Source organism: Cryptomeria japonica, chromosome 8 (genome assembly GCF_030272615.1).
Source record: "Cryptomeria japonica chromosome 8, Sugi_1.0, whole genome shotgun sequence".
In the NCBI taxonomy this organism is placed as follows: domain Eukaryota; kingdom Viridiplantae; phylum Streptophyta; class Pinopsida; order Cupressales; family Cupressaceae; genus Cryptomeria; species Cryptomeria japonica.
Window position 1 is genome coordinate 5,813,171 of NC_081412.1, and position 19,469 is coordinate 5,832,639.

Below are 19,469 nucleotides of genomic sequence, written 5' to 3' on the forward strand. Positions count from 1 at the left end.
TCTGTGGTATGATGTGATTTTGCTGGAATCACAAGGGGACTTACACTTGATGACTAAACATCTGATTTGCTGGAATCACAGGATTTTACTGGTTTAGATTTGAAAAAAGGAAAAAAGATGAGGGCGAGGAAAGGATCTAATCCTAATACTAAGAATGTAGGAGCAATGAATGATCTTTGATGAAATTCTAACTAAGTCTTGTTTTGACATCACAGGAACATCTCCACAAGGTTAGTGCGATCTTCAAAGGAAAGCTTTATGATGATCAAATCACCACTACCGGCATAGACACCATTAGGCTGATGCATATCAATGAAGAAGCGACAATTGAAGTTAAGCTTAAGCTGAATGATTCCAGTTGACTACACAAGGCAAGTCTGCAATCAACAAACTGCTAGTAGTATGGATATAAAAATTTCACCATCAATCAAGCACATTTCTTCCACTCATCTAATAACATGAAATCAAGTATGAGAAGTATAGAGACCATGCAAATTGTCGAATCGACCCATAAATTTCACCATTTCTTCAATGAAGTTACAAGTCTTTTACAACAACATCTTGGCAACAATCTTTGCCTTCTCTCTCTACTCTACTCTAATTGCTATTCTATCAACTAGCTAATCACCTTCTAACTATTCTCTATCTGTCTTCTATTAACTGCTTCTAACTGCCTTTACAAATGAAGAGTCGGGGCTTATATAGTGCCCATAATACAATTCGATGGCTAAGATCAATTTGAGATCAATGGCCAAGATTCAATAATGAAAACCCTAATTAGGGTTTGTTACAACCATTACATAACATTTAATGCTTGACCAATGATAAAATTGTATTAATTGGACACATGTCCTCTCTGGAAAATTCCACCAATGGATAGCCGGGGTAGGTACATCGAAGTTTGTGCCACCTTCCATGAGTTAGGTACATTGAATTTGGACATGCTGAGGTGGACCACACTGACTGGAGAAGTGATGACTAGGATGCCACGTCGTCTGACACTTGTAACTTGGTAGATATTCGATTTGATGTTGTTGAGAAGCTAGCTTTAATTAACTCTTCTGGAATTATCTGCTTCTTCAACGAACCCTTTGCTCTGACTTCTTGTGTCTTTGATGTGCAGGATGATGATGTACCTCGCCTTGGAATACTGGACTGGAAGAGGTTGCCCTTATCCTGATGATGCTAGATCGAAGAAGGTCGTCCTTGTCGATGCTAGACTAGAGGAGGTCGCCCTTATCCTTGCTTGATCTTCTTCGATGATACTGAGCTGGAGGAGATCATCCTTGTCCTGGACCGGATCTTCTTTGATGAGAACCTGCCGACTTGTAGATCCTCCGGGCTTTGGAGTCGCCATCTTGATACCTCCACTTGAGTACTAATTCTAAGAAATGATGCAAAAATAGGTGAATTCACTAGGCAAAATGTAGATCAAAGTTCTCCCTTGGATGAATTACACCTCCTTTAGTCTTCAAAATGAATTTCGCCCTCCTTAGTCTCCACACTTAGTAGAAATTTGCTCCACTCCAGCTAGATTTCGCACCCTCAGTTAGCTCTCCAAATTTGCACTCGAAAGGATGATTGAATGATTTGAATTGTGAAAAAACACCTCCAATATATAGAGCACTCACCTTCCACTTACCCATGAGGCCGACCTAGCAAATAAAAGGTGAAATAATAAATAAAACCTCAAAAGGAGTAGGCTGACTTGTCAAATAAAGGCAAAATAATGCCTTGTGCGCTCAACTTTTAATTTTTTTTTCACAAAAATTAATTTTAAATGCCTTTATAATAAAAATTCGATTTTTTGAGGCTCAAAATTAATTTATTAAATGCCAATGTGTCTTTTATTAAATGCCAATTTAATTTAATTTTTCCAAATATTTCGAATTTAGCAATTTGGCATCTAATGCAATTTGGAGGATATCAACACTCAAATATGGTGAAAATAAAAAGTGCTACCAACTTCGCCTTGGACCCTTGGCAAGGGTCAGGAGCGAACTTTCAATTTAGACCTTGCATTCCTCATTTTTCTTGTCCAAGACTTCATCTAGGCGTTAAAATGGCATTTTTAATTGAAGTCTTGAGTTTAATTTCACTTGATCTCTAAGAGGGAAGTGCATTAGGACCTTTTTTGCCCTGGACCCTTGGAGAGGGACAGGAGCGCCTTTTCACTTTTGCTCTTAATCCTTCACCTTTATTTGTCAATTCTCGTTGTGGGGTAAGTAATGATCTCTTTCACTTGTTCCATGCACGCTCAACTTGCTTCCGAAAGGCAAAATAGGTGTTCTAAAGATTTTCGCCTTGGGCCTCTAGTGAAGGACAAGAGCGACTTTAGCAATTTAGGCTAGGATTATCAAATTTTAAAGTCAAATCTTTGTTCACCACGCTTTAGAAGACCTTTTCCATCTTTGCACAACCTTGCCTTAGCGTAATCTTTGAGGGAAGCTATTGGTTTTGCAAAAATCGCCCTGGACCTTCAGTGAGGGTCAGGAGCGATCTTGAGTCTTTTGCACAAATTCTCAATTACCTCAACTTCAAATTACCCTCAAGGCGTAGAACATCATTCTCCACTCCCTTTTGAGTGTTGGAAACAAAAAGTTATCTCAAAATGCAAGGAAAGTGGGCACACTTAGAAATTTCGCCCTAGACCCTTCGTGAGGGACAGGAGCGAATTTGCAAATTGTCCTCCAAATTCGTAATCCTAGTATCTCAATTCCACCTCAAGGCATTTTAAACATCATTTCAAACTTGCGCCTTGGCTTAGATTTGTCCAAACTTGGAGAGAAGGGCTGGATATTAGGTTTTCTGCCCTGGTCCCTCAGTGAGGGACAGGAGCGATTTTGCAAATTCAAGCTTATCCATCCTTCGTTAGCCCTCCAAATTATCTTTAACGGGCAAAACACACCTTCTTCCATTCATTTCAATCACAAAACTTGTTTTGTCCTTGCAAGAAAATTGCATTTTTAGAATCTAGCTCCGGACCTTCCGTGAGGGTCAGGAGCGCTTTTGCAAATTTGAACAATTTTCTCTCACCTTTCCCTTTGAAATCACCTTGATAGGGAAGAACTTCCCTTGTTTCACGCTATGAATATACCTTCATGTCCAACAAGTGATAAAATAATGTGCTTTTAAGAAAATCGCTCTGGACCTTCAGTGAGGGTCAGGAGCGCTTTTGATTTGTTGCCCAAAATTCATCATCTTTAATGCTTTCCAACCTTCAATTTGCATCAAGTGATGTCTAATCTTCTCTCTGGGAGACCCTGCACAAGACAAGTTAGCCAAAATTAGTGCTAAAATAAACTTAAATAAGATTTTCGCCCTGGACCCTCAAAGAGGGTCAGGAGCGAAATTTACAACCTAGGCTAAATTGCTCAATCTTTTAGTTTCAAACTACTTCACAAGGCAAGGTAAGATCATTTTCAAGGCCAGGAACAAGGTTTCAAATTCAAGCGAGTTGGCAAACGAAATCCACAATGAATTTCGCTCTAGACCCTTGGAGAGGGTCAGGAGCGAAATTCCTAATCTTGGCCAAAATTCATCATTTCCTTCAAGGTGTTCAATCAATTCCAAAGTCCAAACAAAATGCTTTGCAAATCAAAATTTGGTCGAATAAGGTCAAGAATGAGTCCTAGGTTGATTTTCGCCTTGGACCTCCTGAGAGGGTCAGGAGCGAAATTCGCTTTAGATCCTCAGCAAGGGTCAGGAGCGAAATTTGACTTTTTGAACTCTCTGTCAGGATAACTTTATGGAATATAACATTTAAGTATAAGAAAGAAGATTTTCCTTCTATCTTTCTTCTTTCTTATACTTTAAGTTATATTCCATATATACTTTCAGGATGTTTGAGAGTGGTTTCAGACCTCCAGGAGTTATATTGCAAAATCTAGTTTTTGGAGGTTTCTCAGTTTCCAGACTTAGTCAAATTTCAGGATCAGGACATTCCAGACTTAGCCAAAATTTCACGATCAGGACTTTCAGACTTAGCCAAAATTTCAGGATCAGGACATCACTCAAGCCGGACTTGCTATCCATGTGATGCCCTTGGCGACACTCAAAATGCAAAGGCTAACAGACAAAACCCTAAAAGACCTAGAAAACAAACCCTAGAAAGCAAAAAAGCAAGGGTCCCCATTTGCAATGGGGCGATGTGTGAAATGGTCACAACACGGCCATATCCAAAATGCACGACTTTCTCCTTTGATGAAATTCGGGAATTTCTCTTGGTCCGACCTGAAACTCGGGATTCCAAACAAACACCAGGGGAGGAGCTTCTCTCTTTTAGAGACCGGTAAACTGCTACCACGGGGGTCCCTATTCGAGGGAAAAAAAATGGGGCGAGGTGTGCAAAACGCACAACACATCCCCAAGTCAATTTTCCTTAGCACTTTCAACTATGTGCTAGCCTTGGCTTATTGCACTCTACCCCCATTTTACTTTCCCATCCACATGGCATAATCCCATTGCATCATATCACTCCCACACATCAACAATGGAATTGGTCTAGCCCCATCCACTCAATGCTTTGTGCTAGCGTTAGCCTTTACCACTAAAACTACTCATTAGCGGCACTGCTAACCTTGCCCAAGACCATTGGCCATCACCATTAGTAGTCACCCTAGCCATTAGTCTTCACTGCCACTACTTCCACAATCCACTAGCCACCCCCAATGGCACGTAACATAGCCACAACATACAAAAGAGAATCAACTACCAATTCTCCCAAACCCTAACATTTTTTCTACTTGCCACCATGGTTAGCACCAAGCATGAACTTAACCATTACAATCCATTCCACCCTCAGAGGCTATTTTACACACTATGACATTTCTTTCAACCACCTACTTAGCCCATCATTGATCCTTTGACCCCTCAATGTTGACCACACAATCCCATGCAACATTCGTGAACTTTAACCACCTAGGGCATGCACATAAATGAGTTCAAGGTGATAAAATTTGATATGCTCTTCTATTCTACTACAATGTATAGATGGTTGTCAACGGACATGCCATAGCCAAATATGCCACTTATCAACCATCATCTACCTATCTCATGCTTGTTTCTATGTGCAAATGCAGCCACACACAGAGAATCAATTGGATATCAATTTTAAGAACTACAAGCATAGTTTACACAATCTTCAACACATTGTTATAATGAGCAAAATTTATCATGGATTGTATTTTGTAAAAAGCAATTTGAGACTGCAATTTAAATGTCAATGAAGCTAAACCTTTAATTTTGATGATTGTCTGGGATATTTTGAAGCAACACAAGACTAAGTACTTGAGAGAATCAAATAAAGGAATGGCAATTTTTTTCTAGAGATTAGAAATTCAAAGAGGGAGGCTGGAGTGTTAAGTCCCTTAGTATTGCTACATGTCATTTCCCCACCTTGTCACTCGATCAAAGCAAGTAGACAAATATGACATATCCATGAGAAAGCTCCTTGTATTTTCTTTATAAAGTTTTAATAGCCAATGCAATGAAGACAAGAGGTTCAACATGTCCTCCTCATAATCAAAGAATATAAGGGCATATAATTAACTGAGTTAATAAGTAAAACTTACATCACTCCATGATATCTATCATACAAGAGAAAGACGATAGGGATAATGGGAGACATATCGATCCAATAAACTTGGTATCGATGTATTAACAAACATCAAAGTATATGATCACAATCAGCAATTAATAGTATCGACGTAAATATCAAATAAGCATCCATCTACCAAGCATATATGAAGATGAGATATTGAGCCTTGATCAGACATACTATCGATGCATAAGGATAAGGACGATTACAGATTTAAGAATGATCTAAAGATAATATACTAATCTGAGATTTCAATGGATAACAAGAGTTGATAATGACAGCAATAATCTGTTAAGAGTTCAAGATGCAGCAATGTGTATTCCAGATATGACCACGTTCAAACAAACAAAGAAAATCACCTATTCTATATTGATAATCAATATGAAGGAAGGCTAATCTAAAGATGAATATAATCACCAAGCATCAATAAGAAGATAGTGTAATAATCTTATCTTGTTCAGTGACAATATCGGTTAATGATGAAGATCGTCATGAATTCAGAGACAACGATTACTATCGCTAAAGACAAGAGATAGTCATCATTGATAACCATATCGTAAGGATGGCAATTTATATATTGCTTTGTGATATCCGTTGATAATTACCATTCTTCATTCTATCTATTCTAATCAAGAGACAAACAACACTCATCATGAAATGATATGATTGGTGTTAAATTTATTAAGAAGTGATTGGGGTTAGTTAAACAAACAAATCCAAAACAAGTCATTAGTAATGAAAAAGGCAATGGTCGAACAATGCCTCCCATACAAGCAGTTGTGTCCCAAGGAAAGATCGTGTCTCTCCAATCCAAGGAAGGGATACAAAAGGGGTTCGAACTGGCATTGAAGGAGAAGGATATCTCTTATTTTATGGAATGGTGGATCTGCTCTATATTGAGTGAATTACCTGTGGCCTTAGTGGTTGCAGACACTTAAAAGAGAGAGCAGAGACAATATCCTGATTGCAAGAATTGAACAAAAAAGAAAAGAAAGGGATCATTAAGTCAGAAGGGGGATTTATTCAAGGAAGTTTGAAGATCTCAGCAATAGGAACGAGAAAGTCAAGAGGTTTGCATAACAGAAGCAGACAGTAAGGCTTAAACACTTGGACAATTAACTGGTATGTGGTATTAATGCTGTTTATATTTAAAGAACAGGCATTCTTCACATTCAACAAATAATAATAATCTGCATTTACAATAACGAGTATTTAGTTTATGTTGTTTACACATAATCAATCCAATAGTCATTTATTATGAAATAATACTTGGTATTCTAAATACTATGGCTATTAGAATTTTGACATTATTATTGCAGCATGCTTGATAGTGACATAATACTAATATGTATTTAGAACAATCCCTCTCTAATACATTTTAAACGCAAGCAAATGTTGAATCTCTTCATGGATGGAAGGTAAAGAGGCAGGTGAGAGGGTATAAGGTTGCCATCTAAGTAGTACACCTTGTGTGGATGCCAAAGTTCTACCACCAAGATCAAGAGGATCAAAGTCCCGCCCTTGGGCTTAGATTGGACAAACTAAGGACCCCACTATGATCTCCATGCCATTCCTACCTTGATGAGCTATTCACTATAAGGGATGAGGCATGAATAGGGAAGCAAGACAAGTACCCACTAAGTAGTATAAAATGTGTGGATGTCAAAGTCCTGTCACCAGGCCAAGAGGGTCAAAGTCCCGCTCTTGGCCTTAGTATGGGTTAACTTGGCCAATCCTATCATGTTCCCACCTCTATGCTTACACTATGCTTGATAATAAATAGTAATGTAAGAGATATATTTAGTAACTCTAACAATATATATATATATATATATATACACTATGCTTGATAATAAATAGTATTGTAAGAGATATATTTAGTAACTCTAACAATATATATATACACTATGCTTGATAATAAATAGTAATGTAAAAGATATATTTAGTAACTCTAACAATATATATATATATATGCACTTGTGTTCTCCATGTGGTGATTGCAGGGTTTATATTTAAGGGCACGATGAAGAAATAATTATTTGGAAGTCTTTTCTCTTACCCTACTTTAATGTAATTGTGAATGTAGGGTTTCATTTATAGCAAACCTAGAAGGGGACATTACACTGCATGTCACCAAAATTCAAGAAGCCCACCTACTAAGCAAATTATGAATGGTACTTTCTTGATGTGGACAATGAGATTTTCTCTATGTTTATTTTTGACAAATCCTCTATACTAAACCATAGAGATGTACACATAGGCCAAGTCAAACTACTTGAAATCTAGAAAGCATGTGAAATCCTCAAAGATGGTTGTATGGTGAAGCCTTACCATAAGGTTGCCTGATATGGTAGCAATCCAAAATCACTTGAGTGGCGTTGGCACAAGCAAAGATGGAAATATCGAAAATTGAACTTTTCAGTATTTTCTACATTTTAGTAAATCGTATTTTCGGAGGCCTTCGAAATGGAATTTGGTCTCGAAACTGTCATAATTCCTTTGAATTAAATAGCTAAAGGCATCATATTTTAGGAATTGAAACTAGAGACGTTGGAGATCTTTCTGTGTAAAGAAGTCCAAATTTCAACCATTGAGTTGCAAGTTATGACCCCACCAAGTTAGGGTAGTAAAAATACACGTGTTTTTGAGAGTTTTGATTTTATTGTTGTAAATCTGTTTATTTTTAATTCCAAAGGGATGTGGTGACTCTTGGAATTCTACTAAAATGTATAACTTTGGATTTGGAAGAAAATGGAGTAATTTTTGGAACTGCATACATCTCTTTTTGAGTTTGCTATTCTGTTTTGCTACACTATTGTAGGTTGTACGCCAGATATTGTTCTCCAGATTCATAATTTGGATAAGTAATAACTACCCTCTTGCATGCACTCCAGCTTTTTGTTAATGGATTTTGTAGACGTCTAAAAATGGTCAACGCTTGTGGAGTCATACTTTAACATTTGCGCATTGCCTTATTTTAGGGTTCTTGCGTCGCATTAACATTTCTTCTATGTTGCGCACTTGGTCTTTATCATTTGCGAGCATCGAGTCCTTCTTCTGCATTCCTCATTTTTATCGCTTTCGAATTAGGTCTTGTTGATAGCAATCTTCAGTCATGACTTTGGTCGATCTTATCCTGTCGCATCATGGTGCGTGCTCATTTATCATCATTTTGGACATCGTCAATCCTAATCGATGATAGAATTAGGGTTTTGTCCTCTTGTCAATCTTTCAATCATCTTTAGCTTGTTAGTAATCATTTGCGATTATCAACTTGTCAATCTCATCATTTTGCGATCGATTCGTCATCGATCCTTGTCCTTGTCAGCCTTGTCATTTTGCGATCGATTCGTCATCGATCCTTGTCCTTGTCAATCTTGTCATTTTGCGATCAATTCGTCATCGATCCTTGTCCTTTTCAATCATGTCAATTTGGATCAATTAGTCATTGTTCCTCGTCAATTGGCGCCTATCAATTTGATCTCCTTGTCAATCTTGGTCAATTTGTCATTGATTTTTGTCAACCAATCTCAATCATTTATCAACATTGGTCCTTTGTCAATTAGAATCATGATCGAACCTACATTAATTTCTTGTTGTCTTGACCTAATTCCTTGTCCTCTTATTTCTAGGGTTTTATGATTTGTTCATTTAATCATTTTCTTCTTGTTTGTGGGTTAAATAAATCTATTTATTTAGTCCTAGGTCTCTTTCATGAATTAATTAATGGATGAAAACCTATTAATTAATTCACCTAATTTTTAATTTCATCTTTTTCCTCAATTTTCTAATTTGCTAAATTCTCCTAATTTCTAATTTCTATTTCTCCTATTTTCTTTAAATTTTCTAATATTTCCCCTAATTTCATTCCCTCGTTTTCTCCTATGTTTATGCTTCCATTTGTTGCAATCATGGAGGCTATTTTCTCTCTTCCCTTTTGTCACGAGAATAGCAACTTGTCATAATTTGCCATAATTTGTCATAATTTGTCATACACCTTGCATAGAAATTGTCATACATTTGCCATAATTTTGCCATTCTTGATTTGAATTTCCTTTCAAATCTCTTCATGCTAATCTTGTCCTCTCTCCAATTTGTCTATAAATTGGATGATTTTCTTCAATGAAAGGGAAGAATCAGTCACATTTTCGAGTAACCTTATGCTATGAATTTCATCTCTCAACAACTTGTTTTCCACTTGCATTTTGCACTTGTAGGTGAGATCCACATCAAATTTGAAGGTGAAAGAAGAACAATGGAGCCACATGAAGGAGATATCTGCGTTGGTTTGCTTCGATTTCATTTGATTTGAATATCTTGTCTTTATGTCTTCATTGATTGGATTTAGGATTGCTTTCATAGCAGCTTTAGGTTTTGTGTGGAAAGCAAGTTGTTGAGAGATGAAATTCGCAGCATAAGGTTACTCGAAAATGTGATTGATTCCTCTTGCATTTTGCACTTGTAGGTGAGATCCACATCAAATTTGAAGGTGAAAGAAGAACAATGGAGCCACATGAAGGAGATATCTGCGTCAGTTTGCTTTGATTTCATTTGATTTGAATATCTTGTCTTTATGTCTTCATTGATTGGATTTAGAATTGCTTTCATAGCAGCTTTAGGTTTTGTGAATGTCCTAATTGCTATTGTTTTGATGATTTTCAATTTCTTGATCTATAGATTCCAATCACCAAACCGAGTCTTGTGTTAACTGCAACAGTCAAAGCTAAGATTCTAAGGATCCACAACTCAATGCCAAAGCCCTTTACATCCACACATCTGCATGCAAGTTTTGCATCCCCTTATCCCTCCAATATCGTTCATGTGCTTCTGAATGTCTGAGATAGCAATATGGTTGCATTGGCAACAATTATCTACTTGGTCAAGACTGCTTGCCACAACTAAACATAAGTTCCTAAAATGTTACAAAAATGCTAAAACGCATTTAAGTAACATAGATATGACAACATTTAAACCATTGGCAGAAATAGTCCAAATGACCAAGGGTTTGTGGTCTAGTTGCTTAACTCACTTTGCAATTCACACGAGCAGACTATGTTCAACTTTCCCCATAAACATATGTCATCATGTATATGTTCAATGGATTAAGTACCCCTCACAAAAAATGGCTTATGCAATATCCAAAATAAACTAAAGAAGAAATAAATTAGTACAAGTTATAAAAGATGAGATCATTATAGCATATGCATATGGTTTGGGTATGTTTAATTATGTCCATGTTTGGATTGAAAAATGGTGATAGGATATTAATTTAATTATTCAAAAGGCATTTTAACAGGTCCTCTTTGGAAACGAGTGTTCTTTTTGTGTCACACTCACTTGGATCCATCTATACTATTCTGTTCTTATAACATTGTTTGTTGTGTTTAACTGCAAGGCCATAAGGAAGTGAATCCATTTTGCCAAAGTTGCTTGCGATCAAACTGTGCTCTTAACTGCACCCTGCAAGAAACAAACTATGCCAAAAACTTTGTGACTGCATCCTTCTTGCCAACTGAACTCAAACCCTATGGGTTCTATGTTGAAATTTGAAGCTACAAGTTGTTATTCAATGTGCTTCTTTGGGCCTTTGACATCTCTCATAACTTCTAGACATGGTTATTCAGTACATAGTAAAAAGGTTTCTAAAATTGTTGTCGCCATGACAATAGAAGTGTACTGTTCATATCTGCTCGAATTATTGTCAAATATGTTTCTCCTATATATTAAAAAAATGCAATGTAACTTATCTTCATCAATTATTCAGATGTTACTGAAATAAGTATTCATCCATTAGTACTAAAGATTTACTTATAAACTATGATCTCAACAGGATTTTAAGTTCTCACTCTACAAGCTTTTTCAATTGAGGAGTGTGTTTGATCAGATACATATACGACAAGCTTGCTAAGAGATTCTGCACCAATTTTCTTTAGAACTTTGTCTCGGGCAGCTAATAATGATACCAATACTGCTTCACTTGCTGAGCCTTGAATAACACCACCCCCTTTACCTGTAAAATGTAATTCGTATTTAGAATGAATGCATGAAGGGCTCAATTAATTAAAAATAAAGATTCAAGTAAAAAAAGGTCTTCCATCTACAACAGCACAATCAATATGTTGAATAGCAGCTTTGATGTTTAAATACATTCATTAAATGTTTTAATCTTCGTTGAGAATTTATATGCAGTATAGCATCCATTAAAATTTTGAAATAGGTATAATTAGATATTTATGGATAGAACAGTCACACAAATAAAACAAGAGGAATGTAGAGGCCACTTTGGCGAATAATAAGGATCCAATTCATAGGTATATCAAATGTCTCAATCTATATGCCGAAAATTCCATTTGACTTGGTTTCTAGAGGTCACATTTTCTAGTCAAAATTTTCAGTTTTTAAGTTTCTTGAGCTTTATTGAAAATTGTAGCATGAAATTGAATGTTTCATCACAAAAGACTGTATAAGTGTAGCACTATCATCCTGGTCACTACAACCAATTCAAAAGTCAAACCAGGCTTTGTACTAGTGTCGTGTCTCTCTACTGTGTGCAATCATTTCTTTTAATAAATGTGAATATGGAGACCATATAGGATCTATGGGAAAAATACAAAACAATTACACAAGCTTTTTCGGATCTCTAAGAAATTGTACTCATCTTCTACTGTTCCAGAACATCCTTAATATAATGAGCCACTTGTTTAACGGGCAAACTCAACAAGCTATGCAGTTTACTCAGATATTCATGCCCTATTGTAGGCTACTGCCTTATCTTCTCATACATGATACATGTAATAATGCCGTATCATATGCCTTTCATACTCAATTTTTCCTTCTTGCAAAGCAAGCATTGGTATTGCTCTTAGATTTTACCATCCCATCTCCCTGTTTCAACTTCTATGATAAGAGCTTAGCCTGAGTTGATACAATAGATATCTGACATAAAATAAAATTAAAAAAAAAAATCAACAATATAGTTTCAACTCAATCGGCTTTGACCCATATTTTTATGAGTTAATGGACCCTTCCACAAAACATATAGACACAAAGGAACTTGATATAAAATGCCTTGACATTTAGAGACTTTCCTAAATAGATTTGTATGATGCGAATGCATTTCCAGAGCAGAAAATTAGGTAGCAGAATAGATTTGTATGATGAGAATGCATTTCCAGAGCAGACAATTAAGTAGCAGAGGTCACGGTACAAATCTCTAGATAACTAAGGTTTTATATAAAGGGAATAAAGAGCATATTGGTCAAAGAGAATGGCAAGAGCATGACGAATTCTTGATGTGTCCTTCACATAGAGCTTCTAAACCAAAGGCCTGTAAAATGCATCCTCAGTTCACATGGCAGCCAATTTCTAAGGCAAACTTAAACTTAGCAAATAGAGGCAAATGACTATTAGCATTGATCCACCTATCCTCAACTTAGCCCTTCATACAATTATGTTTCAATAATTCCTTGAATTGAACCAGAGTAGAGTTTCCTGCATGTACATCCAAAATGGGAATGTCACGCTTGTCCTTTATGAATAAATATGCAAGATAGTTTTAACTTTTGGCTTCTGTTGGTAAACGGATTTGTTGCTATGATATTTCACTGCAAAACAGCTTTGACTCATCCAATGGGCAATATCAAACATCTCAATAGTTGGAGAGACCGCTATTGAGTTAGTGATCTTCCTCTGTGTATGAAAGGATCAGCTCCCTTGTATGATAAGATTAAGGCTTTTGGGGTGTTCTTTTAACTAGAAAGCAGAAAAGACAGCTAAAATATTTACAGAAACCGGAAAACAAATTTAAAAACTCAGAAAAGAGAGAAGAATGAACACAAGATTTATTCCCCATGTAAGGTTATGGAATTATAAAAGCTACCGCTGGGATTTATAACCAGAATGCAATCTGAAATCAGAAAGATACATTCACATAGTATAAAACTAAATGACTCAAAACTCAAATAACAACCTATTATTTCATCCCAGATGCATAATGAAAACATGGGAATCAAAGAAGAGACAATTCATCAAAGAAATAATTGCAAACTTGATATCAAAAGAATTCACAGAATAAAGAAAATGTACCCTGGCTCACAAACCAACCATATCATTCTTTATTCATTTCTCAAAACTGAAGAACTCAAAGACTCTTTCCTTTCTGTACAATGCGAGGAACCCCAATCTCCTCCCAGCCAAGAACTGTCAAGAACTCCCACCAAGATTGAACCCAAAACTAAACCCCTATTACATTAAATTTGAAAGCATTTATAGCCTTTCAATTTTGCAACTGATTTTCTGTTCATAACTGCTTCAGAATTAGTTGCTGCATTTCCTGAAAAGATGAAAAGCAATGCCAAAATAGGTTGCGCAAGACTGCACAATACCCTTGAAAAAGAAACACCAATGTCTTGGAGTCATCTATACACACCCCTCAAGATAACCTTTAAATAACAAATGTGGAGATTTACACCACGAAACCCATCAGAAATAGCACCAAAAGGTTTATCATATAGCACAACAGTCATATCTTTATTTCCACTTAGGACACTATTTGTAGAAGTCACGAGTAGACCACAAGTAAGCTGACTTGAAAAAACATTATCAACACAACAATTACTATATCTTGAGGTCGTAACAAGCACCTTGGACACACCCAATTAATTTTTCCTTAATAATCATCATGAGTGTTGCCTTTTCTATTACTACTTCAGGGTAAGGATCCATCAACTGCTTTATTTGCAAACACAATTGACTGCTTTTAGATGCACTCATTTGTTTTGCTTGAGTAGCTTTATTGGGAATTTTGGGCTTATCCAAACTCATGTTATTTGAGGAACAATCTTTATCACCAGAAATAGGTATGCTAGCATCACAATCCATGCTTTCATAAACGTCAAATAATCCCCATTCATCCTTATTAAATATCGGGACCACCTTCTTAGATTCTGTTGAGCGATATTCGTATTTCTATTGAAAGGCCTTTCTGTGGTTTCATGTTCAGGACAAACAGGCATAAACCATAAACCAAGCATTTTCATCAACAGTGACAGCAAGGAACATCTGCATCGTCAGTTGTTGTTGTCGATCCCTTTTTGATCCAGCTATATCTAGTTTTCTCCACATAAATAAAGATCAGATCTGAAGAAAAACACCATGAATCAATGTCAAGGTAAAGCGATTATTGCACTAATGTGCACCACGAGATTGCATCTCATTGAGACATCATATCGAACAGTTCGCGTGCCTACCTGTGCTTCTGCATTTGCTTGAAAGTTTCCAAAATCCATTTCGTATGTATCCTCCGATCATTGCATTCCATGAAGCCGCATTCCTTCCAAACAATATGTCAAACATTTCACATGCCTTGTATATGCTTCACATTTTGCATACATATCTACCAAAGCAGCTGCAACTAAAATCTATGGAAAAAATCCTTTCCGCTATGCTTTGATGGATATCCATACGCCACTCCAATGCTCCCATTCTGGCACGCACAGGTAGGAAGTTGGCAAAATTTGTGGAGGTAGAGTTTATGCCTGCCATTTGCATCTCTCCAAACAGTTTCAGGGCCTCATCAAACCAGTTGTTGCGAGCAAGCCCAACAACCATTGCAGTCTAGAGCTTCAGCGCCTCCCATTATGTTCATACCCAACAATCATTGCAATCCATGAAGCTGTTGAACCGGCTCGTATGCTTGTTGCTCTTGCTTGAATGCTTTTTTAATCCTTCCAGGGCGTCGCACAACGGGGCAGTTCGCGAACCTTTCAAAACCCCAATAAAACAACGTTTTCTTTACTTTTCGCAGATTCCTCACTTTTGGGAAGCTTTTAACTTTGAATGGTTTCACAATTCGAAAATTATGCAAACATTTTAAATTTTGTAAATGGCACCCCGGAAGGATTGCAACGGCTATCTTCTACCCTTTATGCGAATGGAAGGAAGATTTTATGATGTTTTTTTTATAAGGTGTAATGTTTCATTTCTACGAGGATCACTTACATGTTCTAAACTCATTCTCATAAATTGTACATTACATGATGAACTATCATTTTGTTTTTATAGCTCTCTTATTGCAGAATATGCAATTCTTTCTTCGCAAGAATCTTTGACTATCTTTCACCAACCACTCTCACACCTAAGATGGCAACTACCTTTGTTTAATTGGTCAGTCAAAATAAACAATATACATACACCCTTTATTAACATGTATGTTAATTAATCAATGAATTAATAAGCTTGTTACAATAAGCTAAGATAGATCCTTATTTATTAATCAGTTTGCTTTTCTAATGAAAGCAATAGACAATACCTTCCGGCCGTTGGGAAGGTATTGTTTATTATTCATTTTTTCAATTAAAAAAAGTTAGCCATTTTACTAATTATGCAAAATTTCATTATACTATTTGATCATTTGTTCAATTTTAGATTAACTTGTTATATTTTTATATAATCTTTTATGTAATATTTATTAGTAAATGGTTAAAATTCATTATAAGTAAACATAATATAGTATTTTAATTTATAATATTAATATATATCATTTCATAATATTTATTATAAAAATATATATTAGGGGAAGTGTATGAGTAATTATTTTTTTGTTGTCTTCATATGCAACTTAGCATATTGTGGGATCCATTATGCATACAAGGGTAAAAAGTGGTTATTTCAAAGAGTCGTGGGATACCTACTAAAAATGTCTCAATAACCATGCATTACCTACAACTTTTTACATCTACCTTTAAACCAATTTACTATTGAACAATTAAATATATATATTAATCATTATAATTATTTTTATTTTTTAATTTTTAAAATATATATAATTTTTTTTTAATTTTTAAAATATTTTTAATAAGATTAATATGAATTTAAAAAATAAATGTACATTAATAAAATAAATTAAAGATTTTTTATATTTATTAGCCATTTATATTCCCTTAAAACAGAAAATTTTCATATGATATATACTTACAAGCCTATACAAGAGTTCATACCGATTTTAAAATGACAATAATGTATTTAATAATTTAAAACAAAATCAAAAGAAATAGAAACGAACATTGAAAATATTTTATTAAAAAAATTTAAAACTAGTATCATTTAAAGAAAACGTGTTGTACCTGAAGACAGAAAAGATTTGGGTAAGTTGAGCATTTTGGCAAGCCAATCAAGTACAATGGTTTCAAGCTCTGTTGCAGCAGGTGAAGTAATCCAGCTCAAACCCACCGTTGCAAACCCACTGCTCAACATTTCCCCAAGAAAAGATGCTGTGCTCCCACTTGAACAAAAATATGCATAAAAATTCGGACTGTACCAATGTGTCAATCCAGGCATTATCTTCTCTTTCACATCTGCAACAATTAAATCAGAAAGAAAAGTTAATACATATGTATCCATTATCAATCTCTATTTGTATTACACAGGTAGATATGGTGGTCAATCCAAATTGTTTAATTTTTTAGAATATTAGAGAATAAATTGTAATGGCAGCAGTCTTTATAGAAGTTAGTAAGAAGTCTTTATAGAAGTTAGTAAGAATTCGTGAAAGAAAAATAAAAAGAAAGAATAAGTATAAAATTGAAAATGCAGTTTCAAAGATCTTTATCTGATAAACTTTCCTTTCTTATTTAGTTAGGATTTCGCTCAGCCCTATTTAAAATAACAAAAAAAAATTGATAAAATGAAAATATAATCTACATAAATTTTTCTAAATATAAATATAACAGTTATATTTTACCAGCAAGAACACTTTCAAATGACTCTGGATGCTGCGGAGCAGAATCAGGTATGAGAGATTTCAAGTAATCAGGCTGCATGCAAGTTTCATTCCCACAGTTAATAAAGATTAAAACTATATGAGAACTTAAAACATTCAGACATAGATCTATAATAATAATGCATGCCTGCACTTGGCTGAGAACTGGGAAGTTTTCAATGTTATGATAATAGTCTGCAATGAAGTCCACCATTGCGTGAGCATGCTTTCTAAACTCCTCTACATCCAATGGCTTCCTTAGATAACTCTGGTTACTTTTTCCATTGCTTTCCTTGTGCTTGCTTGAGCCATTCCCATTCATCTTTTCACCTCGTAATAAATCCTCGCTGTTCATCTGCAGACTAGATTTAAAAACGCCATTGCATTACACTCATTTAACCAAACCGACCAATGCACTTGGCTAAATATGTTGAATGAACACATACATTCTGTGATAGAACTTATCACAGATTGGCTAAGAAAGATATGAATGATAGTAGATGGGCGATTACCTTCGAGTAGAAAACGAGTGCAATGAAAAGAAAAATGGCAGGGAACACATTAATATAGGTTGCACTGTAGTGTGTGCAGAAGTGCCAATTTATCGTTTACAGGAAAAATGCATATATTATGCATAAATGTCATGTCAGTGTATGTACATGATATTGGTAGCTTCACATTAGTTATACAGCGATATGTTGAACCACCTCTGGACTTGAATTATAGCGATTTATTACCTAAGGGATAGGGTTCGGCGGCCCTGTATTTCAATCAATACACTTATAGTACACTGCAACTTATAATAACGTTACAGTACACTAAAAATTATATTAACGTGTTTCCTTGCCATTTCTTTCATTTGCATTGCCATTTCTTTCATGTGCATTGTAATTTATACCACAACCACTATCCATTTTCTATTGAGCTCTTATGCAATTAACAAATCTAAGAACCACCATATCAAGCAAGATAAATGGAGATAGGAGGATAATGGACATCAAACTCATCCTACACGTGAATGGTATGATATGATTTAGTTTGTTGTTTACATGTTTATGGTTTTCCATTGATGTTCTTGTATTTCAATCAATACACTTCTGCTTATAGTACACTGCAACTTATATTAACGTTATAATACACTGAAAATTATATTAACATGTTTCCTGTCATTTCTTTCATTTGCATTGCCATTTCTTTCATGTGCATTGTAATTTGTTTAGTTGTGCATTGTAATTTCTACTACAACCACTATCCATTCTCTATTGAGCTCTTCTGCAATTAACAAATCTAAGAGCAACCATATCAAGCAAGATAAGTGGAGATAGGAGGATAATGGGCATCAAACCCATCCAATATGTGAATGGTATGATATGATTTAGTTTACAGTAAACTGAAAATTATATTAACGTGTTTCTTGACATTTCTTTCATTTGCATTGCCATTTCTTTCATGTGCATTGTAATTTCTACTACAACCACTATCCATTCTCTATTGAGCTCTTCTACAATTAACAAATCTAAGAGCAACCATATCAAGCAAGATAAATGGAGATAGGAGGATAATGAACATCAAACCCATCCAACATGTGAATGGTATGATATGATTTAGTTTGTTGTTTTACATGTTTATGGTTCTCTATTGATGTCCATGTATTTCAATCAATACACTTCTGCTTATAGTACACTGCAACTTATATTAACGTTACAATACACTGAAAATTATATTAACATGTTTCCTGCCATTTCTTTCATTTGCATTGCCATTTCTTTCATGTGCATTGTAATTTATTTAGTTGTGCATTGTAATTTCTACTACAACCACTATCCATTATCTATTGAGCTCTTTTGCAATTAACAAATCTAAGAGCAACCATATCAAGCAAGATAAATGGAGATAGGAGGATAATGGACATCAAACCCATCCAACATGTGAATGGTATGATATGATTTAGTTTGTTGTTTTACATGTTTATGGTTCTCTATTGATGTTACTATATTTCAATCAATACACTTCTGCTTATAGTACACTGCAACTTATATTAACGTTATAGTACATTGAAAATTATATTAACATGTTTCCTGCCATTTCTTTCATTTGCATTGCCATTTCTTT

General features: G+C 35.3%; 1 protein-coding gene across 8 annotated transcripts in view; it reads right to left on the reverse strand.

Annotated features, from left to right (window-relative positions):
- The window catches only part of LOC131074237 (tyrosine decarboxylase 2), a 159,457-nt gene extending 141,500 nt beyond the window's left edge, over positions 1 to 17,957 (reverse strand). For 6 of the 8 annotated variants that reach the window (XR_009113039.2, XR_009113038.2, XM_058010819.2 and 3 more), the window contains exons 1-5: positions 17,870 to 17,956; positions 17,506 to 17,719; positions 17,340 to 17,412; positions 16,723 to 16,953; positions 11,446 to 11,609 (exon numbers count right to left, since the gene is read on the reverse strand). Coding sequence is in view for 6 of the 8 variants with exons in the window: in XM_058010819.2 (XP_057866802.1) it covers positions 11,446 to 11,609; positions 16,723 to 16,953; positions 17,340 to 17,412; positions 17,506 to 17,719; positions 17,870 to 17,919 (732 nt within the window). In the remaining 2 variants the exon portion in view is untranslated. Of the gene's footprint in view, positions 1 to 11,445; positions 11,610 to 16,722; positions 16,954 to 17,339; positions 17,413 to 17,505; positions 17,720 to 17,869 lie in introns of all 8 variants that reach the window. The other 2 variants (XM_058010817.2, XM_058010816.2) reach the window with 2 other exon arrangements.
- Between the last annotated feature and the right edge of the window lie 1,512 nt (positions 17,958 to 19,469).